General features: G+C 45.5%; 1 protein-coding gene and 2 long non-coding RNA genes across 3 annotated transcripts in view; 1 reads left to right on the top strand and 2 right to left on the bottom strand.

The window, feature by feature from the left end:
• Positions 1 to 419: 419 nt before the first annotated feature.
• On the top strand, positions 420 to 24,770 carry LOC128328496 (uncharacterized). Its single transcript, XR_008309251.1, has 4 exons — positions 420 to 1,107; positions 3,542 to 3,618; positions 21,800 to 21,974; positions 24,384 to 24,770. It is a non-coding gene; the product is annotated as an uncharacterized LOC128328496 (long non-coding RNA).
• Positions 2,338 to 5,577, bottom strand: LOC128328498 (uncharacterized). The gene is made up of 2 exons (XR_008309255.1): positions 4,565 to 5,577; positions 2,338 to 3,670 (listed from the first exon to the last, which is right to left on the bottom strand). It is a non-coding gene; the product is annotated as an uncharacterized LOC128328498 (long non-coding RNA).
• IPO8 (importin 8) overlaps positions 7,388 to 24,915 on the bottom strand; it is a 66,434-nt gene continuing 48,906 nt past the window's right edge. Inside the window, exons 22-25 of the mRNA XM_053258549.1 lie at positions 23,262 to 23,467; positions 21,751 to 21,972; positions 17,277 to 17,393; positions 7,388 to 9,465 (exon numbers count right to left, since the gene is read on the bottom strand). Coding sequence (XP_053114524.1) covers positions 9,371 to 9,465; positions 17,277 to 17,393; positions 21,751 to 21,972; positions 23,262 to 23,467 — 640 coding nt within the window. The 3' untranslated portion in view covers positions 7,388 to 9,370. The remainder of the gene's footprint in view (positions 9,466 to 17,276; positions 17,394 to 21,750; positions 21,973 to 23,261; positions 23,468 to 24,915) is intronic.

Below are 24,915 nucleotides of genomic sequence, written 5' to 3'. Positions count from 1 at the left end.
TTCCTGCAAAGATGTATCTGCTGTGGAATGACCACACATCTGTTGTGGAATCCTTGTGCATTGCAGAGGATTCTGGGGAGTTTTCCAGAGTTCAAGCACGACACTGAATAGGCCTGTAGAATCTTACCAAGGCTCTGGGTATACGAAGTACGTCTGCTGGAACATCTGACACTCCCATGCAGCGATGCATTGCAAGCAGGGCCAGTGTCAGGGTCATAACCTTTGGGCAACTGCCAGGGGCCTGCCACCTTCAGAAGGGCCCACTGCCAATTGGAAAGGCCACCTTTGTGCAGTGATGGTGGAGTGACTCTCTTGGACAGTAGAGTCCCCTCATTGTCACCTCCTCTTTCCCATCCCATCTGCCAAGGTAAAACCCACTCCAAACCTCAGGGAGTGAGAATCACATATAGGAGGGAACCCTAGAGGACACTTTGCCAAGGGCCCTCAGAAATGTGGAGCCAGGCCTGGTCACAAGGAACATCAGCAGTATTAGCAAACTATCTCTAACAGAAGTATGTCCACTTGTTTCTGGTCTTCTTGTGTGTTTTTGGTTTAACATTTTATATCCCATTCTTCCTCCAAGGAGCCCAGAGAGGTATACTACATACTTAGGTTTCTCCTCACAACAACCCTGTGAAGTAGGTTAGGCTGAAAGAGAAGTGACTGGCCTAGAGTCACCCAGCAAGTATCATTGCTGAATAGGGATTTGAACTCGGGTCTTCTTGGTCCTAGTCCAGCACTCTAACCACTACACCACGCTGGCTTATTCCTGTTGCGTAACTGCAGAACATAGTTTGAGAACATGGATACACCTATGCAGTGTGCCCACCACCGTCCAATAGATCTCCATATCACATTTGAATTCAGTATCTCTACACCACAAAATTGCTCTGTACAGTTGAGAATTGGCAGCTAAACCTTTGTTTGTTTTTTAAATACTTGATCCTTGGGTTGGGATCAAGACTAGGGCAGATAGGACCATGGCCAAATCTGGCAGATTACAGAGTCAAGTCAAAACCTGGAAGATGATGGTGACGCTTACAAGAATCGGAGGCATCATAAGCAGAGCCAGGCAGAATCTGCAGTTTCCTGGCTTCTCAGACTCTGGTACTCATTAGTTAAGAAAACAGTTTTATGGGTTGTCAACCCTCTGAAGAGATTGTCAATTACCTGTGGGTTGTGTGTGCCTAGTACACCCTCTTTTGTAATGCCTTTATGGATTAAGGAACTCCAGAAAGTCCAGAGACATTTTGCAAATGTAAAACTGAGATGGCCTTGAAACCACACAAGGGAACCCCCATAGCAATGTATTTTGGAATGAAGGCTATAGCAGGAAGGAAATTTGTGCAGGGGCAGCAAAGAGATCACATTTGGGAAGCGGGGGTGTCTCTAGCAAGGTTCAAAGCCCCCAACTTGAATGTGTTAAACAATGACAGTTTTTCACAGACTGTTTCAGCAGTGTGGAAAAGCATGTTCCCTTTTATATTGTTTTAGGCATTCTTTTGGTGGGAAAGGTCCTCTACTCATTTAGATTGTGCTGATTGGCTTGGCTTTCAGGGATGTCATCACTCAATCCGATCTGACGGCCTGGGTAGCTTGCTGACATCATCCCATTCACTGGACTTATGTGATTAAACCAGGAAGGAGCAGGCCAGGAAAACAATGGCACTGCACAGGATTAATAATAATGAATAAAACTGAAACAATATTTTTTTTAAAGGCAAAAATTTACATCAATTTCAGGCAATATGTATATTCTACTTAATCACTTTTTTCAACCAGAAAACCAAAACCTGTTAATGTATGGTGGCAAAACTCTTGTATTTAGCATGAGTTAATACTTTAATGTTTGCACAGTAACCACAGCAGAAGATCCTGACCAGCATCAGGATACTTTTAAGCATTTAATAACAGTAATGATGATGAAACTGGTCAGGTTCTACAGTGGCAGGGGAAATATTTGGGCTGCTTCTTAACAGGAAACAAGAATTGCATCAAAGAATGACAAGCCATAAAATGTGGGAGTCTCTTCCACAATAATGTAATGGTTGGAACGCTCTATCCCCAGAAGTTATCTTTGGCTGACCTGTCTGTCACTTGATCCAAGGAGCTGCAAGCATTTTGCCATAGAGCATTTTAGGGAGCTGAAGCATGAGTAGAGTTGAACAGCATTATATTGATTCTAGGATGAGAGATTATGAAAAAAGTGCATTTGTAATGGCAGAGGATGCTGTTTCCTCCTCATAAGCAGTTCCTTTTGGACACCTCTGTTGCCGTGTGCGGGCCAGCTCTTTGGTGGACAGACATCATAGCCACACTGTACACATATCAACCACCTTGTACCATATAAAGACAGCAACCTTTAATAACTGAATCTAATTACTTTTTCATCAATCAATACACGAAAAAGGCACCTCAGATTAATCAGGAAACACACTAAAAATATATCTCTACTAGTAGTTATTTGCCCCACAATACTAATTGTGGGGCAAATAGGAACTTTGAATGGGAAATTTTTAGTGGGAATATGGCATGGAGGAAAGTTAGCCCTTCCTCGTAGTCCTAATCAGGATTAGATCCCCATGGAAGTTTTTCATTAAGAAAGATGTGCTTCTGGGTTGAAGGATGCATCTTACAAACACATGTACCATAGGTAAATGTGTGGCTTGCCCGCATAGAAGTGCAAAATGTAGCCTTTCTTAACAGAATTTGGATTCTTGGGGCATCAGATTTTAAATTTTGTTAACAGCCCATTCCCACGTGATAAAAGGATGTGCCAGTGGGGTGAAGAATAGACATGTTCATGGTGGGTCCTCTTTCTAATCTTGTGAACAGGCCCCAGATTAAAAAAAAGAATGGGAGACTTGAAAAGGAAGGAAGGAATTGGGCGTGTGGTTTTAATAGAAAAAGAGTTTTAACGTTCTCCTTTAGGACCTTCTGGTGTTTCACTTCAGGCAGCAAATTATTATGGGCTGGCTGTAAATGAGTGTGTGAAAGCATGGACTTGAACTAGGTTATGATTATCTCAGGGGCTTCAGTGTGTGAAGCAGGAGGCTTATTGTCCCACGATCTAGCCTAGAGGACTACTAAGAACATAAGAAGCTGCCTTATACTGAGTCAGTATTGTCTACACTGACTGGTAGCAACTCTCCAAGATTTAAAGTAGGAGTCTTTTCCAGTCCTAATTGGAGATGGTGGGGATTGAACCGGGGGTTGAACCGGGCATGCAAACAGATGTCTTACCCATCCTGTATATCTTGCAGCAGACAGTGCTCACATGTAGTCATCCACCATTCACAGCACAGAGATTATTTTAAGATTTAGGCACTGAGAGCTGGCTGGTAAACAGTAGAAGATTGGCCACATGATATTTGTAATTCTGCACATTGTTATGGCCTACTTACTTCTTGGGAAATTATTTCTGTCAAGGCAATGAAAAGTTGCAAATAGAAAAGAAAACCAACTATACTGTTTAAAGGTGCCTCAGTGCAGGCATCCTTATTTGTTATGAAGAATTCCAGAATTATATTTATTGCTCCAGATGCAGTGAACAGAAGTTGAGCTTGACACGTTGGAGCTTAAAGAACAGCATCCAGAGGTAAAGGGGAACAAACACAGGTAATCCAACTCAAACAGTGAAGTATAGACCCAAGGCAAACTTTAGAAGACACTGTAAGCAAATGAAAACAGAAAATGTGGGTCTCAGGTTCATATCCAAGTAGAATTTCTACCACAAGAATGCTGCTTCTATAGAGTGGCTCCTAGGACAACTCCTGTAGCTAATATATATTTGAGAATGTGCAATGAAAGGGGCCCGTGTACATAACTTGCTGATGGAGTAGATACGGGGTGGAGAAATTGTGGCTGAGAATGATGGGAGTTGTCATCCAACAACAGCTGGAAAGCTTTAGATTGCCTACCAGACTGACTGCCCACCATATCTAGATAACATAATGAACTGCAGATGGATCCTGGACCATGGCAGGTCACAAGGCAGTCTTAGAGCTGAAGATGTGGATGACCCATTCAGACAGCTTTTGCTTGTATGCAGTTATAGTAAACACTCAGAGGCATCATTCTGTGGCTGCAGAATCTAATGTTTGAATTTGCCCAGGTTGTCATGAGGGTGATTAAGCTTGCATTTGAATTCTATAGTCCATTGCTAAGGACCTAATAGGCCTTAGAGTGGCCAAACTATTGGGTTTGGACATGGGAAACTTGGGCCCAACATTACATAGGAAGCTATCATATACTGTCAAACCATTGGTCCATCTAGCTCAATATTGTCTACCCAGACTGGCAGCAGTTTCGCCAAGGTTGCAGACAGGAATCTCTCTCAGCCCTATCTTGGAGATGCCAGGGAGGAAACATGGAACTTTCTGCATGCAAGCATGCAGGTGCTCTTCCCAGAGCAGCTCCATCCCCTAAGGGGAATATCTTACAATACCCACACATGGCATACCCTGCTTAGCAAAGGGGACAAGTTATGCTTGCTACCACAAGACCAGCTCTCCTTTCTGTATTGTCTCAAACATTCCATGAGAAGTCTTGAATAAATATTTACCTCAGGCTAACAATTTGCAGTGGGATGGCCACGTAAGTCCATTGCAGCATTAAAAGAAAAAAAGAAAATTCCTACAGCATCTAGAAGGTTAACATTACAACAAACGCTTTTGTGAAAGACACACTTCCTTTCGTTTGTCCTTGATCTTTGGCCAATCAGTTTCATTAGATTACTCAGGATTCCAGGGTTATGGGAGAGGAAGAAAATCTTCTCTATCCACTTTTCCCACATCTGCTGTTATGAATCCTCATGGCACTTATATCATACTAAGCTTTACATAAGATTGATCAAACACTACTCTGTATTTCATAGCCTTTAGGTCCCACTGTTCAGTTTGTTCAATTTTTAATTTGTTTGTCTACAAACCCGTTTCATAACCTTGATTTCTAAACCACAGCTAAGCCACAAACTCCTGAGGAGGAAGCACATGGGCTCAGCCAGCTCTGGGCTGTGTTTGTGATCCAATAAGCCATGGATCACTGGGTCATAAATGGAACCTGAAGCCATGGGTTCTCTGAACCAGCCCAACATGAACATTCTACCTCTTCTGTGTTATATCTGTGATGGTCCATTCATTTATACAAGTCATCCAGGGGTTCTCAAACTTGGGTCCCCAGATGTGGTTAGACTAGAGCTTCCATCATCCCCATCACAATGTTTGAAGGTCACTGTGATGGAGACGATGGGAGCTGCAGTCCAACAACATCCAGAGACTATCGATCCAAAGGTTTTCATCTATCTATCTCTTGAATGTAGGGCTTGTAAAGGAAGCCAATTGCACAGCAATAAGGATTCTTTCAGTCTGTAAAACATCCAGCATTAGGAGCATAAATATTTGATGGTTTGGGGAGACAAGCTAGTCTTTCAGTCAGAGAAACTCAACTGTGAACTGAACTGTAAGCAAGAAAAGGTTGCCTTCACCCAAGCCCTTAATGGAAACCACCTTTACCTGTGTTGTCACCTACAAGCAGTTGTACAGTGATGGAAATAAGTATTTGATCCCCTGCTGATTTTGTCCGTTTGCCCTCTGACACAGAAATGGCCAGGCTATAATTGGAATGGTAGGTTTATTGTAGCTGTGAGAGACAGAATAACAACAAACAAACCCTCAAAAGCCCAGTGCCCAAAAGTCAGTGATGGATTTGCATTGTAGTGAGGGAAATAAGTATTCGATCCCCTATCAACCAGCAAGATTTCAGGCTCCCAGATGTCTTTTCACTATATGCAGGTAACGAGCTGAGGAACACCCTCTGTAAGGGAGTGCTCCTAATCCCAGCTTGTTACAGTACCTGCATAAAAGACACCTGTCCATAGAAGCAAGCAATCACTCAGCTTCCAAACTCACCACCATGCCCAAGACCAAAGAGCTGTCGAAGGATGTCAGGGACAAGGTTGTAGACCTGCACAAGGCTGGACTGGGCTACAAGACTATCGCCAAGCAGCTTGGTGAGAAGGTGACTACAGTTGGCACAATAACTCGCAAATGGAAGAAACACAAAATAACTGTCAATCTCCCTCGGTCTGGGGCTCCATGCAAGATCTCACCTCGTGGAGTTGCAATGATCATGAGAACGGTGACAAAGCAGCCCAGAACTACACGGGGGGAACTTGTCAATGATCTCAGGGCAGCTGGAACCATAGTCACCAAGAAAACAATTGGTAACACACTACGCCGTGAAGGACTGAAATCTTGCAGTGCCCGCAAGGTCCCCCTGCTCAAGGCAGCACATGTACAGGCCCGCCTGCAGTTTGCCAATGCACATCTGAATGATCCAGAGGAGAACTGGGCGAAAGTGTTGTGGTCAGATGAGACCAAAATCGAGCTCTTTGGCATCAACTCAACTCGCCGTGTGTGGAGGAGGAGGAATGCTGCCTATGAGCCCAAGAACACCATCCCCACCGTCAAACATGGAGGTGGACACATTATGCTTTGGGGGTGTTTTTCTGCTAAGGGGACAGGACACCTTCACCGCATCGAAGGGACGATGGACGGGACCATGTACCGTCAGATCTTGGGTGAGCACCTCCTTCCCTCAGCCAGGGCATTGAGAATGGGTCGTGGATGGGTATTCCAGCATGACAATGACCCAAAACACACAGCCAAGGCAAGAAAGGAGTGGCTCAAGAAGAAGCACATGAAGGTCCTGGAGTGGCCCAGCCAGCCTCCAGACCTTAATCCCATAGAAAATCTGTGGAGGGAGCTGAAGGTTCGGGTTGCCAAACATCAGCCTCGAAACCTTTCTGACTTGGAGAGGATCTGCAAAGAGGAGTGGGACAACATCCCTCCTGGGTTGTGTGCAAACCTGGTGGCCAACTACAAGAAACGTCTGACCTCTGTGATTGCCAACAAGGGTTTTGCCACCAAGTACTAAGACATCTTTTGTGAAGGGATCGAATACTTATTTCCCTCACTACAATGCAAATCCATCGCTGACTTTTGGGCACTGGGCTTTTGAGGGTTTGTTTGTTGTTATTCTGTCTCTCACAGCTACAAAAAACCTACCATTCCAATTACAGCCTGGCCATTTCTGTGTCAGAGGGCAAACGGACAAAATCAGCAGGGGATCAAATACTTATTTCCCTCACTGTAGGTGATCAAAACTGATATAACAGGCAGGAAATATTTTTCAGCAGTGCCCAGCATGCACCCAATAAGCAACCCCTTTCACCTTTTTCAGGCTGCTCATCTCACACCAGAGCCTTTGGGTTGCTTCCTGAACACCTCGGATTCAGTAACTCTGATTGCCCTTACGCCTGTGCTTAACTAAGGGAAAACAGGTTTAACTAAGGGAAAACAGTCCAGAGAGTGGATGCATTCGTGCCTTCATGTTTCAAGCACAGTTTTTACTTTTCAAGTACTCCGATACGAGGTTGTGACCCTTGCCCCCTTAACACATCACATTTTAAGAGGAAGAGGCCACCCCTGTCAATATGCACACACCCTTCGTAATCGACTGAGTATGCACATGTTTTCAATGAGCAGCCTTACACAAATTCAAAATATCTCACAAGGTACAGCACTCAAGTGTGCCTGGAAAACCAATGAGGCTAAAAGGTCATACAGCTTTAATACTGACTGTTTAGGAAAGCACAGAACGTTAGGGTGTGCAAAAGACATGCCACCACAGTAGAGGGGCTGGGGGAAGCTGGAGAGGGATAAGCAGCAGAAAACCCTTTAGTCTGATAGGTAAGCAACTGGTGGCTCTGGGGCTCAAATAAGTCCCCACCCTAACCCTGATCACTCGGTTCCTTGCCCCCTGTTATGCAAAGCAAGCCATTTTAACATAGTTCCCTCCTCCAACCATTCTGTCTATTTTGCTCACATTATATTCACCAACACACAGAGCCCAACTTAATTTTTGAATTTATTGAAGACTGATCTTGAAGCCTTAGGGCAAATTAAAATGATCACTTCATCATGGATAGTGAGTGAGTGATAGGAGCTGGATTTATTACCAATAAAAGCAATGATTTAAAGCCTAGATTCTTATCATTGACATGGCTGGAAGGATAGTGACCCTCAACACAAGTGAAAGGAGTTCTCAAGATCCTAATGTACAATCCCATTCTTCCAAAGATGGGCAAGGACAATATGAAGTTGATAACTACTTATATACCCCACAGTTCGATTTCTGGCCCATCAAAAAATCCATGTCAGCATTGATAAAGCTTTAGATCTGAATCTGCTAGGCCAGGAGCATCACTGCAATTTCTACAAACTGTTTTTCTGAAGATGCCCAGTGCCCTCATTTCCATTAAAATGGGGACTTTCAAACTGTTCTGTGGAACCCTCCAGTTCCTCAGACACTATTCAAGGACTCCCCAGTGAGAACATCAGTAATGGCAGACAAGCTCCCCTCCCAAGACAAACTGCCTACTGCTACTAGCCTTCCCTTGCAAAGTACAGCTGTAGGGGTGTATTAAGTTTGTTCCAGGTCACACAGTCAGTCACATATGGAAACATGGAGGCCAACAGGCTCAGTCATTGCCCCAAGTGGTCCGATTGTGCAACTCAGAATATGCCCCAGAATCTTCTGCAGTGGGTTCCATGGGAGACAAGATGACATTGAGAGCATTGCTTCAAGGTAGACTGTGCTAATGAACTTCAAAGCCTTGGCCAACATAAAAGGGGGATTGGGGGATTTGTTATTCACAGGAAGATCTGCTTTCTGAAGTGAAGTCATGAATATTTTCGACTACTCTCAGAGGTGTTATCCTTGATGCACACAAATGGTGGGAAGCCGAGAAGTTTGTGGAGCCAACAATGAGATGTTAGTGACTGACAAAATACAACCACAGTGTCACTAGAAGATAACAGAAGTATGTGAAAAGCAAGAACTGAAGAGTGCCAAAGATGTCCTCTCTTAAAAAGGGGGGTAGGGTGATCAAAAGAAAAGTACTATGCACTCCAAAATTATTTTGTTCAGGCTCCATATACAACAGAAGGCACTGTTATCCATAGGACCCCTTTCAATTTCACATGGCAAAAACCTGAGAAGTGCAACTCAATCCAGTTTCACACGGCTGCTTCTCCGCTTCTTTAGCGAGAGGAGTGGGGAGAAGATACTTTCTTTTCAGTCCAACAACTTATAAAAATACCACAAGAATTTATACATTACAGTAGCTGGTTAGAAAGAGTGTCCTAATGAGGGGGAAGAGCGTCATCTATAGCCTTTCCCAAAGGAAATCTTCCACAGCACTCGATTACCTTCTCATGACCGTTCACAAGTCACAAAAGCTTTATAATAAAATGCAATAATGAAATATTCTGCAGAGTCTTTTAAGCTTTTCCGCTGCCTCCTCCCTTCAGTTGCTGCCTGGAGCATTGCCAAAGTTAAATGAAGAAACCAGTCCTTTGTTATCAAACGTGAAACTTGTTTGCTGTTCTATCCTTTTCGATTCTAGAATGGAAAGAAATAAGTATCTTAAGACAAGGCCAGCAAGAATGTCTTTCTATAGTACCACACCATTCTGATCTATAGTACCACACCATTCTGACCTTAATGAAAAAAGGGCGGGGGGGGGAGAGATCAACTTTTTATACAAAAAAACCCAAGTTGCTCACCTGTAACTGATGATCTGGTAGAGATCCATCGATATCCATAAGAAATGGTTTCTGCGCCTGCGCAGGGACCATGCGGTAGCTATGCTGAAGCTTGTCGAGGTGTCCTGACCATGCCCCCACGCCCCATGCGTGCTATTTAAAGGCGGGCAGGACACGCATTCCTCAGTTCTTCGACGACCACCAAGGAGGATGATCACCCAGGTAAGATCGTGAGTTTCTTCCTGGAAGCAGCGACGAGTGAGCAGAGTGATACCACAGTGACGAGGGGCTGCAAACCTAAGCATACAGCCATAGAGCCACACTACTGCAGAGGGGTAGGTAGGGGGGTCTTATGGATGCTGACGGATCTCTACCAGATAATCAGTTACAGGTGAACAACCTGTTTATCTGGCTCGAGATCTGTCGAGATCCATAGGAAATGGGTGTTTAGCAAGCTCCAAATGGTGGAGGGTGCCGTAGTGGTTAGGGCAACACCCGTTTCAATACACTCCTCCCAAAGGTGGCCTCTGCTGCAGAGCATATGTCTGTGGCATAATGCTTCACAAAGGGGGCCTCGGAGGACCAGGATGCTGCCTTGCAGATTTCCGTAAAAGTCACTCAGGATAGGTGTGCAGTGGAGGAAGCGTGTGCCCTGGTGGAATGGGCCTTGATGGCTTCCGGTGGAGTCTTGTTTTGCAGCTTGTATGCCAGGCATATGAGCTCCACTAACCACCTGGATAAGCGTTGGTGTGAGATGCAGGAGCCCTTGGAAGAACCCGCATAGGCCACAAATAGCCTCACTGTAGTGTGAAAGTCTTTTGTCCGTGCCAAGTAATAAAGGAGTGCTCTGCACACATGTGGTGAGTGCAAAGATCTTTCCAGTGCTCATGATGGGTTCTTGAAGAATGACGGGAGGACAATGTCTTGGTTCAGATGAAAACTGGACATAATCTGAAGTTTAAAGGTTGGGTCCATACGCATAAGGACCTTGCCTTGGTAGAACCCGGTATATGGGGAGTCGTATTTCAGTGCCGTAAGCTCACTTACACGCCTTGCCGTCGTGATGGCGACAAGGAATGCAGTCTTCCAGGAAACTAGTTGCAATGATGCCGTTGCCATGGGTTTGAATGGAGCCTCAGTGAGTGTGGAAAGGACCAATGAGGGACTCCAGGGTTCTACTGGAGGTTATCGGAGGATAGATGTTAGCTAGGCCTTTCAAAAAGGCCTTGCTCTCCGGGTGAGAAAAGAGAGTCGTTCTGTCCAAGCCCGGGTGGTGAGATGAAAGGGCAGCAAGATGGACCTTCAATGAAACATTCGCTTGGCCTTGTGCCTTTAAGGAGGAGAGGTATAGTAAAACCTGTCTGATAAACGCATGCTGGGGCAGGAAACCTCTAGTTTTGGCATAGATCTTGAAGCGCTTCCACTTTCCCACGTAACTGCGCCTTGTAGATGCCTTCCTACGATTCAATAGGACTTCCTTCAGAATCCTATGCTCCATACGGTCAGAGTGTGAGAGTGTGAACATCCGGGTGCAGGATTTGACCGTTGTCTTGAGACAGAAGATCTACCATACTTGGAAGATGCTGGTACTGGTTCTGGGACAGTCTGCATACTTGTGGAAACCATGGTTGCCTTGGCCACCATGGAGTCACCAGGAGACATGGCACTGGATTTGTTAGTATGCGAGCCACTACCCTGGCTATTATTGGTTGAGGAAGAAACATGTATGGCACTTTCTGCGTCCAATCTAGTTGGAACGCATCTCTTAGGGATAGTGGGTCGTGTCCTGCCCTGGAGCAGAAACGAGCACATTTGGTGTTTAAGGAGGTTGCAAATAGGTCCACTGTCAGTTGAATCCACCAACTGAAGAAGGGGGTGATATATTCCAGCTTGAGGTCCCACACGACTGTCTTGGGGGAAAACTCGGCTGAGGTTGTCCGCTGGGACATTGTCTAGTCCCTGGATGTGGACCGCTATCGGCGAGACTTGGTGCCGAATACACCAATTCCATATTTGGACTGCCAGGGCGCAAAGATTGCGAGACACTGTCCCGCCCTGGCAGTTGATGTAAGCCACGGCAGTTATGTTGTCCAGTTGTATCTGGATGGACGAACCCTGGAGAAGTGGCAGAAAAGCTTAAAGTGCAAGAAAAACAGCTAGTAATTCTAGGAAATTGATGTATAGCTGGGCCTGTTGTGGAGTCCACCTTCCTTGAGTTTGGTGCCGGCCGCAATAAGCACCCCAACCTTGAAGAGAGGCGTCTGTTGTCAGCCATACTGTCAGGATCTGCATTTGAAAGGGAACCCCTTCAAGGAGGTTGTTTCGCTGTTTCCACCAGGAGAGCAAGTCCAGGACTCTTGGAGGGATTTCCAGGAGTTTATTTTGGCTGTGTCTGGTTGGGTGAAACACTGCCAGAAACCATAGATGCAGTTTTCTCATTTTCAATCGCGCAAAGCGGATGACCGCATTGCAGGAGGCCATGAGGCCAAAAAGACATTGGATTGTATGAGCTGTCTGGACTGGAGAGTGTTGGCAGAGGTTCACTAGGTCTCGTATGTGTAGAAATCGCTCTTCTGGTAAGTATGCTCTTTGGTGCTCCGTGTCCAAGACAGCCCCTATGTAAGTGGTCACTGGAACCGGATCCAGGTGCGATTTTGCCCAATTCACCTGGATGCCCAAGTTTTCCAGAAGGTCCAATACACAGCGGATGTGCAAAACTAACTCTTTTTTGTTCTTTGAGGTCAAGAGCCAATCATCTAAATATGGGTAAACCGTAATCCCCAGCGTCCTCAGATGGGCGATCACTGGAGCCATGCACTTTGTAAAGACCCTGGGGCGGTGGATAGCCCGAAGGGAAATACATTGTATTGGAACACTTGGTTTCCTACAGTAAACCGTAGGTATTTCTGGTACTACGGTTTGATGCTGATGTGAAAGTAGGTGTCTTTCAAGTCCAGCATCACAAGCCACTTTTCTCCTTGCAGAAGTAGAAGAATTTGTTGCAACACCATCATTCGAAACTTTCTGACGTTCACAAACATGTTCAAATGGCAGAGGTCCATGATGGGGCGGAACGTCCCGTCCCATTTCGGGATTTGAAAGTAGCAGGAGTAGAAGCCATTCTACCAGTCCGCCCACAACACCGGGGCTATTGCCCCCTTCTCCAATAGCTCCTTCACCTCTTGTTGTAGAGCATCCATTGAAGGAGTGAATCTCATTCCCATGAACCGTGGTACTGTCCTGAATTCAATGGCGTATCCCGCTGATGTGATCTTCAGTACCCAACGGTCTGCTGTTATATGGTGCCATGCGGGGGCATGGCTGGCCAACCTGATGACATGAGGTGGCGGAGATGGTAGTAGAACCCCCGCAGGTGGGAATGGGGAGAGAGATGGTGTCGGTGAGTGGACTGATGCCTCAGGGACATTTCTGAGAGTCTGTGCTCTGAGACTGCCCCGACTTTGACTTGGCCTGATATGGTCTCCTCTGGTAAGTGGAATAGGGTTTTCGGTAGTCTCAACAATCTTGATGCCGGAATGGTTGTCGCTGCCTCTGAAAGGTGGAGCGGTACTTTTGCTGGTATGACGATGATGTGGAAGGTTGATTTGTTCTGGCTGTAAATTTAGATTTCTTTAATTGTTCCATTGTTGAGTCTGTCGCTTCACTAAACAGGCCAGTACCATCAAATGCTAGGCCCTCTATCTTATCATGCATGTTGGGTTGCAGATTAGTAGAGCGCAACCATGCGGGTCTACGTAAGGTGATCGCCGCTGTCATTGCGCGAGATTCACTCTCAGCCAAATGCTTGGCAATGCTAAGTAGTTGTCTGGTCAGGTCACCGGACCTTTCAAGTGTCTGGGTGAACCTTTTCTGAAAGTCATCTGGGTGCAATGTGTCCAGGTCTGTCAGTAAGTCTTCCCAGATGCTATGGCTATACTTTGCTGTACAGGCAGAATAGTTTGCCACCTTGATTGAGAGGCACAAGGTTGAATATACTTTCCTCTCTATGAGGTCCAGTTTACGACTCTCTTTGTCCGGTGGTACTGCGTAACGGTTCTCTGCTTTCGATGTGGAAGCGCAGTCAATCACCAGACGGTTTGGTGCAGGATGTTTAAGAAGGTAAGCATTCTCCTTATCTTGCACGTGGTATAGGCTCTTGAGGCGCTTTGACGTCAGAGTGGAAGTGTGGAGAACCTGCCAGGCACACTTGGCCGCTCGTGTAATAACTGGCAACAATGGTAAGGCCACAGGAGCCGTCGTTTGGGTTTTCAACATGAAATTATAGAGCAGATCGTCTATGGTTGCTAACTCTGAGCGGAGCTCCAAACCCAGTGCTGCAGCCATAGCCTGGACATGTTTATGGTATGCCTTGAGTTCTTCATTAGGCGATACGTAAGTAGTAGGGGCAACATCAGTTGGTGGTTCCACAACGACTTCCTCTTCCTCCTCTTGGTCTGATTCAAAGTCGGATGAACCATTCTGGTCAGAGCGTGAGGCAGACGGTGAAGGAGGAACTGTAGTCTGAGTCCCCGCTGTTGTGCCTTGTGCTTGGGTTGGTGTTTGAGTTTGAGTTTGGGTGGCCACCGAACGTGTCGTAGCAGACACAGTTTGGGATGCTTGGTGTTGCAGAGACACAGGAAAGGTCTGGGTAGCCACAGAGACACCCTGTGGACATGGTGCAATGAGTACTGGTGCAGGTGTATGCTGGGACACCGGCTCCCATGTTCTGCTGGATTCACTAATGAAGGCTGTTAACGGTGGAGAAGAGCCCTGTAGTCATGCTGATACCACGTGGGCAAAGTTACATGTGTGCCACGCAAGAGGGCCCTGCAGGTGGGCAGCTGACAGTGCAGGAGATGCCTGGATGGATGTTGACTGTCATCATATTTCTGATGGGAGAAATCCCAAAAATGTCGATGTTGACGGGGTGCTCGAGTGTGAGCCAAGCAATTTCAGGAGTGCGTCCGTCTCCCCTGGAACAAGAGTTGATGCAGCATCAGCATTGTCAGCATCCTCGATGTTGAAGGACGGAGGTGGCGGTCGACATCAAGGAGAAGCTTGCCTGGAAATGGTGATCACCAGGGAATGTAGCATTGAAAGAGATCGGCCAGTTACCATTGGTGTAGAAAGCGGGGAAGATGAGAGCGGTGTTTGGGCCGGTGACAAAGAACAGGCCCTCGATACCGTGACGGTAGATGTCGAAGGCAGGTTCGTTGGCATCCTGGTTGACTTTGAAAACCCGGCACCCGCAGGAGCTGGGAGGGTAGCCGGAGAGGTTAATTGCACATTCAACGGGGAAGGGGAGCACTCCATCATCAGATCAATGAGCCATGGATGCTTTTCATTCGGCGTCGAAGGACGATCCGAGCTGTTGCACTTCTGTGGCATTGACGTCAAAGAACCGCTCATAGTCCCTTGATGTAGAAGGGGCTTCTATGTCGATGAATGAGCCTTTTCCTTGTGTGTCAATGTCGATTCAGTGGCAGTCAGCTGGTTCCATGTTGAGGACGACAAATGGTCCTTCACCCGATGTGTTGGGGTCAACTTGGTTGTAGGCATCGGTGTCAATGGGGACTTTCCCCGATGGTGTCGAGCTCGATGTTGAAGAAGTGGTCATAGTTGACGTCGAGGACTGCTTCTCAGACATTTTCATGGTGCCGTTTCTGTCCGATGTTGAAGAGGAGGCCGTGGTCGATGCCGAGGCCCTTTTCTCAGACTTTCTTGAGCCGCCCTTAGAAGAATACTCTGGGCTGGATCTCAACCTTGGTTGTGTTTTCGACTTAAGGGAAGTCGAAGTTGAAGGCGGGGTCGAGGAGGATCTCGGAGGAGTCTTCGTCCTCAATACCGAGGGGCCCGGCGTGCCTGGTGTTGAGGGGCTCAGCATGTATCATAGATTGCCGTGCGAAGGCGGAGCGCCCTGTTTTTCTGAGACTGCTTGGAAAACGATAAGCAGATCTTACATGTGGCGACATTATGTTGTTCGCCCAAGCAGAGTAGGCACAGGTCGTGCAAATCCTTAGAGGGGAGTTTATAGTGCTCACACTATAGTGCTCACACCTCTTAAAGGATTTCTTTTCTTCAGCCATCACGAAAAACGAGAGGGTAGTCAGTCAGGCAGTCCGAGTTAATTTCCAGCGTAGTCCGCCAGTTGTTCCGAGGTCAAAAGCGAAGGAGAAAAACACGTCAGCCGGTCCGGGTCAAAGGAGAGCGTAGTCCGTCAGCCAGTCCGAGTTAGATAACCGTTTAAGCTCACGAATAAGGAAAAAAAACGCACGAAAAAAACTATGAGGAACTTCCTGATTAGCGGCAAACCAAAGGTCTAAACTCGAAGGCGGTCGGAGAAGAACTGAGGAATGCGTGTCCTGCCTGCCTTTAAATAGCACGCATGGGCTTGGTCAGGACACCTTGACAAGCTTCGGCATAGCTACCGCATGGTCCCTGCGCAGGCGCAGAACCCATTTCTTATGGATCTTGATGGATCTCGATTCAGATCACTGAATTTCTGAAGCACCCAAATTTAGAAAAAAACCAAAATTACCCTGCAAATTTGTATTCAGAGATATTGACATCCTTCACCCACTGAAGGTGACAGGGGAGGGAGAGCAATTGATCCCATAAGAATTAAAAATTTCAGTGTTTCAGAATTTCCCTATATCAACCTCTAAATGAATGGTACGTCTTTCTAGTTCATATGGGGAAATGGACAGAACTTAGATCTATCATACATATGGAAAGTATCTATGTTCATATGATTCATTAGGACATGAGGCATAAATATGGGTGAGGCAATGCAGAAGGTGGGGTGGGTAGACAACCACTCTTTTTCCTTCTTCCGTCCATGCCTCAAACGGTATGCAACTAATCCTCAGGAGCACCTATATTTTTGGCCAATTCACCAGTTCTATATATCATCAAGTGACTATTGTTATAAGACAATAAGGGCATAAGACAAGATATGCATGCCAAGGCACAAATCGGGGAGACTTTTGGGCTATACTCATGAAGAGGGGTGTGGTGCTTTAAAACTTACCAAGAATCTTGTGCAGCCACCCTCAGCCCCTCACCCCATCTTGTACTCAAGTCTCTTTGTCCTCCTCTACAGGAGAAAGAGGGGAGCCTGCCCAGTTTCCAGTGAGCCATACTACTTCATTCCACACATTCTGCAGTCTTCCCTCATCTTAGAAACTTATCACCCTCAGTTTCCTACACTGTAATTCTTTCCTGGCACACCCCCAATTCCATCTTCTCACTTTTTCCAAAGGGAAAAGAGAATTCTGAAATGCACAAGTGAAAGGAGAGTTCTCACTCACTCTCTCTCCCATTGAAAGCTGGCTTGCTAATTAAATTAAAATCAAAATTAAGAAGCAGCAGAAGTTCTCTTGAGATGTGGACTTCTCCCTTGCACCTGAACAATGAGGACAAAAGGCAAAGAAAATTTAAACCTTCAGCTACAGCTCAGCTTCTGGCTTTTTTTTTTTGTTGTTTCTATGACATACCTTTGCCTTTTAAGACTTTGTTTTTGCCTTGTTTGAAACGTGAAGTTATGGTTGCTGGGAGTGTTGCTAGGACTGGAATCCCTAGTCTATACACACAGTCACAACAGGATTTGTGCATACTTTCTACAGACATCCTTGCAACAGGCAAAGCTTCCCCAGGGAGCTGACTGACCTGCAGAACTCCTTCGGTGTTCAGCTAATGCACAGATTTCCTGCAACTGCGTCTTCTGATCGTCGCTGAGCGGTGCTGTCAGCAGGTGGTACCAGGCTGCGTCTCGGCTTTGCACCGCTGTCAACACAGAAGGAATGCTCCTTGCATTAAGTGAGTTTCAGAAAGACAAGCCAGATACATCACCTGCCGTCACCTCCCCCACCCCATAAAAGAAAACAAACAGGACTCTTGGAAGGATTTACAAGGTCACAGGTACTCCCATCTTTTCACTTCTTAACTGGAGATGCTCAGTGTGCCTTAGAAAATCACAAGCCATAACCCTGTAAGAGCTAAAATCAAATAAGAAACATTCAAAACACACAGAAAGCAACATTACAAATAAGTGAACCGGCCTTAAAAAATAATCCAACACAGGAGACAAATCCTGCAGTACTGCATAGTGGACAAATTAAAAGCTTGCCAAAACAGTCTTGGAAAAGCAAGAGAACAGTGGCAAAGGGGCGGACGACCAAACCTTCCAAGTTAGTGAGTGGCACAATTTAAATGCTATATAGCAGGGTTTCTTAACCTTGGGCCCCCAGATGTTGTTGGACTACAACTCCCAGAATCCCCAGACATGGCATTTGGTCCAACAACAGCTGGGGGCCCAAGGTTAAGAAACCCTGCTATATAGAAAAGGCTGTCTTGGATATCCCCACTGATTGCAACTCCAGTCACAGGGAGGCAGAAAAAAGGCCTCGAAGGATAATGTTTGGGAATGGAAAGGTCCATAAGGGGAGAGGCTGGGAACCTTTTAAGGCTGCAGATAACCAGCATTTTGACTCCTGCCCAGAACAGACCGGCAGTCAATGTTGCTCATACATCGGACTGGGGAGGCGGGGTTTCACATGCTCATGAAATCCAGTACCAGCCAGAACACTTGCAGCCGCATTCTCCACCAACTCAAGTTTCTGAATGGTCTTCAAGGGCAGTCCCTTACAGACCATGTTACAGTAATCCCGTCCAAATGCAACTAAGGCATGCATGAACCAAACGAGTTGGTGGCAACTGGAGACGGACCTCCTCAAGTGACCTCAACGGCCAGTGGGGCTCAGTTAGCCCTTGCTAACTGAACAAAGAGGCACCTTTTTAAAGTGGCAATTCTCTTGACTGAACAGGGGGAGAGCAACTGGCCCTATGCATCCCCAGCAAAGTACCCCTCCACTGGCTGTTGCTGGTGTCTATCTTACGTTTCTTCTTTAGGTGGTGAGCCCTTTGGGGACAGGGAGCCATCTTTAGTTTATTTATATCTCGAGATCAATGACCTCAAAACAGTGGTACATTTGTTGGTAACCTCCAGACTGGACTTTTGTAATGCGCTCTACGTGGGGCTGCCTTTGTACGTAGTCCGGAAACTTCAGTTGGTTCAGAATGCGGCAGCCAGGTTGGTCTCTGGGTCATCTCGGAGAGATCACATTACTCCTTTGTTGATGGAGTTACACTGGCTGCCAATAGGTTTCCGGGCAAAATACAAAGTGCTAGTTATAACTTATAAAGCCCTAAACGGCTTAGGCCCTCTGTATTTAAGAGAGCGTCTTCTTCGCTATGAGCCCCACTGGCCGTTGAGGTCACTTGAGGAGGTCCGTCTCCAGTTGCCACCAACTCGTTTGGTGGCTACACAGAGACTGGCCTTCTTGGTTGCTGCCCCGAGATTGTGGAATGCGCTCCCTGCTAAGATATGATCCTCCCCATCTCTGGCAATTTTCAGAAAACACCTGAAAACACATCTCTTCAACCAGGCTTTCTCAGCTTTTTAAAACTTGTTTTTAAATTGTTCTGATTATTTAATTGTTGTTTTGTGAAGTTTTTAATTGTTAATCATTGTTTTATGCTTTATAATTTTTGTTTTAATTATTAACTGATTTTAATAGTGTTTTAATGTAAACCGCCCTGAGCCTTTTTGGAAAGGCGGTATAAAAGTTTTTTTAACAACAACAACAACAACAACAACTGTAGTTGAGAAGAAAGAAAAACAAGTCAAAATAATCAACATAGCAATACCAGGGGATAGCAGAATAGAAGAAAAAGAAATGGAAAAAATCACAAAATACAAAGATCTACAAATTGAAATTGAAAGGCTGTGGCAGAAAAAGACCAAAATCATCCCAGTGGTAATTGGCGCCCTGGGTGCAGTTCCAAAAGCCCTTGAAGAGCACCTCAACACCATAGGGGCCACAGAAATCACCATCAGCCAATTACAAAAAGCAGCTTTACTGGGAACAGCCTATATTCTGCGACAATATCTATAACAGCAACAACATTGACAATAAAATTCTGGCATCCCAGGTCCTTGGGAAGGACCCGATGTCTGGATAAAACAAACCAGTCAATAACACCTGTCTGACTGTGTAAAATAATAATAATAATAAAATTCTGGCATCCCAGGTCCTTGGGAAGGACTCGATGTCTGGATAAAACAAACCAGTCAATAACACCTGTCTGACTGTGTAAACAAGAAATAATATCTATGTGAACTGCGGGAACTTTTGTTGAAAAGCAGTATATTAATATCCATCAGATTCATCACATTGTAGTGCACTGCCCAGAGCCTTTGGAAGGGGCGGTCTAGAAATGCAATCTAAATAAATAAAATAAAATAAAATAAAATAAAATAAAATAAAGAATAAAATTAAATTAAAAATTAAATTAAATTTAAAATAAAATAAAATAAAATAATACATACATATATATATATAATAAAAATAAATAAATAATTTAAAAAAATATTCATTTCCGTCTGCTCTCTCCAGGAATGGGCAGAGTTGGCACAAGTTGGGCAAGCATGCTCCTGGCAACAGCCACCACCTGGACATTTAGGAGCAGAGTTGGGTCCAGGAACATCACCACCATCACCCTGCCTGAAATGGCCAACATTTTTCAAGGGGAGTGCAACCCAGTCCAGAATAGGCTGATACCCCACCACTGGATTGTTTGGGCTCCCGACAAAGAACACTTCTCTCTTTTAACCCCATTCCCCTGGGTCTGTGTGCTAAGGTGAAGTAAAGCCCAACCCCAACAAATTTCTTTGTTGACCTACTAGGGATGTGCACGGGCCTGTTCAGTGGTCTATACACAGACTGCCGAACATGTTCGGAACCCCTGCGTTCAAACCAGTTCAAACACGGGGCAGGGGTCTCTTTAAGGCACAGGAAGGGTGTTCTGACCTTCCCTGCCGCGTTTCCCCCTCCAGCGCTGCAATAAAAATGACTGGTGTGGGGTGGCTGTATTCCCTCTTGCCGCCCTGATCAGCGTAATAGCAGAAGTGGCGCATGTGCATGCCACACATGTGCATGCACGGGCACAGACGTGCATACCACTTCTGGTATTACAGTGACTAGGGTGGCAAGAGAGAATACAGCTGCCCCACACCAGCGATTTTTAACGCAGCGCCAGAGGGAGAAGCATGCGGGGGAGGTAAGAACACCCTCCCCATGCCTTAAAAAGACCCCCCTCCCGCTTCCCTACTACATTGGTATGGGAATGTTTCCTTTTATCCTCAAAACAATCTTGTCAGATAAGTTAGGCTGAGAGATACACAGACTGGCCCAAAGGCATCCAACAAGGTTTACAGCCAAACAGAACTTGAATGTCAGATTCCTAGCTCCAAAGTCAACACTACCATCTGGCACAGATTCTTGGTCCACCACGTCCAGTGCTGGCTGCTCAGAGAGCTGCTGCCAAAAGGTCTCAGACAGAGGCCTTTCCCAATTCTGATCACAAATCCTGGGAAACCAAAGGCTGGGACTGAATCTGAGACTTCAGCATGCAAAGTGTATGTTCTACCACTCAGCAATGACCCTTTCACAACAGCCTCTGAAGGACAGAAAAGCCTGAAGGACAGAATAGTCTATGCTACTGGAATCATAGACATATTGTCCTTGCTAGAAGAACTATGTGAGATTAGGTACAGAAAATGTATCTTAGGGGGCTTCATTTCAATCAAGGTTTCACAGAGACCTTGCAGGACAGAGAGAAAAGTTTTGTAGGCCAATTTGGCTTATCAAACACTAGGAAAAAACTTACATAAGAAAACAGTGAATCTTTCATAGACTGTAGTCTTAGAGAAGACAGAAAGATACCCTCACATCTTAGGGAAGGGGCTGAAACTCAGAGCACATACTTTGCATTTTGAAGGTCCCAGACTCAATCCCTGGTGCTCCCATGTAGGGCTGGAACCCTTGTTTGAAACCCTGGACACCTGCTAGATGGACCAATGGCTTAATATGACAGCTTCATTTTGTGTGGTGTATGCAAAAGGTCCCAGGTTCAATCCATGTAGGGCTGGGCAAGACTCCTCTCTGAAACCATGGAGATCTCCTGCCAGACAAATGGAGCCAATATTGAGCTAAATGGACCAACGGTCTCACGCTTCACACGACAGCTCCATACAGAAGCTAAAGTCGTTTTTGGCTATACATCACAAACATGTGCATACCCAGAAGTGCTTGTGTAAAGAACAGATATTCATCCACACCATCTTCCAGGTCAATAGGAGTGCTGAAGCCTTCCAAAGCAGTTTCTTCCAATGCATCATCATCCCAGTCGTCGTCATCATCATCATCGTCTTCGTCTCCTGCATCACCGCCGCCACCGGCATGGTTCTCCTGCATCTCCTGGCTTACTTCATTTGCCTCCTCTTCATCACTTGGAATCTCTTCTGTAAATAAATCTATTATATTAATATTATTTCTTAAACCAACCCACTTTATAAAGCTCCAATATATTCAGAACATACATGCCAAATCCAGACTTCTTGGCCAAAAATTCTGATTTCCTGATCAACTGCTTGAGTTCTGCTCTTAAATTAATGACATCCCCAGAGAACACAGAAGTTAGTGGGTACCCCTTGAGTTAAGGTAGCATCCAAACTAATTAGTCTACTCTTGACTAAGCTCCACTACAATGAGACAAGTTTGCCATGACTACCATAAATCTCAATTTCAATGGGACTTCGACAAGACTAACTTAGTCTGGATGCTGCTCAATATGAATTGGGGGTGATCAGTAAAGCACCATGTTCCAGATGTTGGATAGAGCTGAATTTATTTATTGTTTATTGTTAAATTTATATACTGCCTCATTAAAAACAATCCCAAATCTCTGGAATGAGCTAGAGAAAACCCTTTTGAGATTGTTTACATATAAAAGCCAATTATCAAGATTCCATCACACTTTGAGGGCAAACCACCACCCTGGGGGCAGGGAGGTGCACCCTCACTTGTAATTGTGTGGTGGGTTTATTTCCCAAACTGGCTCAGAAATACAGGTATTTTGCTGGTAATAATGAAGGATAGTGAGAACATACAATATTGATGCTGCAATTAGCAACTCTACCCTTCCTCACCTCAAATTTAGTTCCATTAAAAAGTGGAAATTGTACCATTTTCAGAGAAAATTGTTCAGAGCACAATTTCTTATGAGGTGGCTAAGAAGGTTTCTATCAATATATCAACAACAACAACAACTAGCAGCAGCAACAACAACAAGCTGACCTGACGCATAGCATCTGCGCCCCTAGTTCTCCCTGTTGGTCCCCCCTTCAGTATCATTTCATTCTCCCCCCCCGCACCCCAGTTCGCCCCCCACCATTCATTCCCCCTTGGTGGCCAGATTTCTCCTCCCTGCTTGCCACCGCTTCTCCTCCCCGCCCGGCGGCCGGCCTGGCCTCTAGTTTGCTGCTGCCAACGCCGTCACCATCTTCTTCCCCGCCTGCCTCCAATGCTGTTTCCCCGCCAGCCTCTGCCACTGTCCCTCCCCTGCTTTGCCCACCCGCGCCACCATTCACCGGTGTTTTGTTTCCCCACTGCCACCATTCCTCCCCCCCCCCACCGGCCGTCCTGTCGCTATCCCGAACTCTGGCAAGAGCTGCCACGCATGGGATTAGTGATGGGTACGTCTAGGAGGAATATATATAAAGAAGATAATAATAGGGGTTTTTTTGTTTACCATTCTCTTCTGCATCGTTCTTCTCTGTTTTGGCATGCTCTTCATGTTCTGTATGGTGCCGTGTGGCGCACACTTGTTTGAGGCCCAGAAACAGGAGGAGAACCGATGGAACAATCTGAGCGCCTACTGCATCCACTGCCGGAGGTCGGTTTGGCAGCCCCATCAGGATGCTCAGCCCTATGATGCACATCTTCCTGTCATGAAAACTAAACACACATACACAGATGGTGAGAAATGGTCCACCCTTCAGGGCATGGTAGTCAGCCTGAGCCTCTCCAGCTGTTATTGGACAATTCCCATCATCTGCAGTTGCAATACACTGTGTACAATACATGCAGGAGTTGTAGGCAACAACACACTTTAAATCATGAGGAACAGGACGTTAAGGGTGGATCTTCTTATTATTCCAACACTTAATAACAAGAGCCAACTTTTTTACAAGTTTGTCTATTCTATCACTCTCTAAAGCTTTTTAAATCCTGCTGTCTTTTTCAGTTTTATCTTTTTCTTGTATGGGATGATATTAGATCAGACCTCAACCAGTTTCTTTGGGTCTAGGAGCCAACCCAAAAGGAAGGAGCCAGATTGCCCTCTGCCCAACTAGGTGGGTGGGGGAAACTCACCACTTGCTGCCAGCAATGCTGTCTTCTCCATGGGGTGAGGGTGAAGACTGCCTCCTCTTTCTGGTTGCATCCAACTGGGCCAGGTAGGCAATGGGACTGACATGACCAGGAGGAGGTGAGAGTAACCTACCCCCGCAACTCGCTTGCTCACTCTTCCTCCTGGACATATCTGTCCATCACCTGGCTCAGGTGATTAATTCATTTTTAAATTCCCAGGTGTCATGATGAGCTAGTGCCTGGGAATTGTCAAACCCTGTTTAAGATCGCTTTGGCCTTGGACAGTAAAATTTAGAAATAAATAAAAAATGTAAATGCAGAAAGTCCTGGAGCAAAATCAGTCAGGAGCTAGAGAAGGGAAAACCCCACCTGGCTGCAAACAAATATCAGCCAAAAGACTGTAAGTGGGAGCCATGGCAGAAAGAGCTACAGGAGACTCAAGTGGTGAGTGGGAATTAAAGTCAATACTGGAATTTTAACTTTTGTTTCAATCCTTTTGAAGGGCGATTTCAACAGTGTAATTACAAGATGTGGAGGATTCTACGCCTATTTGTTTTGGAGTTGAAGAACAAATCAGAGAGGATAAATTTGTTTCAGTGTGGGAACCATTTATGTATTATAATTTGGTTCATGGTTTAACGCTACATCCAAGATTTTTTTTTTTTAAACTAGGCTATAAGTTCTATATCTGTTGATGGTTGTATCAATGCATAGATATGTTACTCAGCTACCATTGGGTTAGAATGAATTGTTAGATATGAAAGGGAACTAGAATCCAAGTTGATGTATTTGATTATTATGAGATGTCATATGTGTTTCTTCCCCACCCCCTTCTCTTTTCTATGCTGGCAGTTTAAAAAAAATATTTCTTTAAATAAATAACTTTTTTTTTAAAGGGAGTTGGGGAGCCACTGAAAACATCATCATCTTGCCACCGAGAAAGACCTGGTTACGGTAGAAACGTGTTTGGCAGAATCCCCACTTCCTGATTTTTGCGTCTCTTTCTTTTGAATGAGCAGACTTTCACTTCTTTT

Source organism: Hemicordylus capensis, chromosome 5 (genome assembly GCF_027244095.1).
Source record: "Hemicordylus capensis ecotype Gifberg chromosome 5, rHemCap1.1.pri, whole genome shotgun sequence".
Lineage (NCBI taxonomy): Eukaryota > Metazoa > Chordata > Lepidosauria > Squamata > Cordylidae > Hemicordylus > Hemicordylus capensis.
The sequence above is the reverse complement of the archived record's forward strand: the minus strand, read 5'-3'. Positions and strand labels throughout refer to the sequence as shown.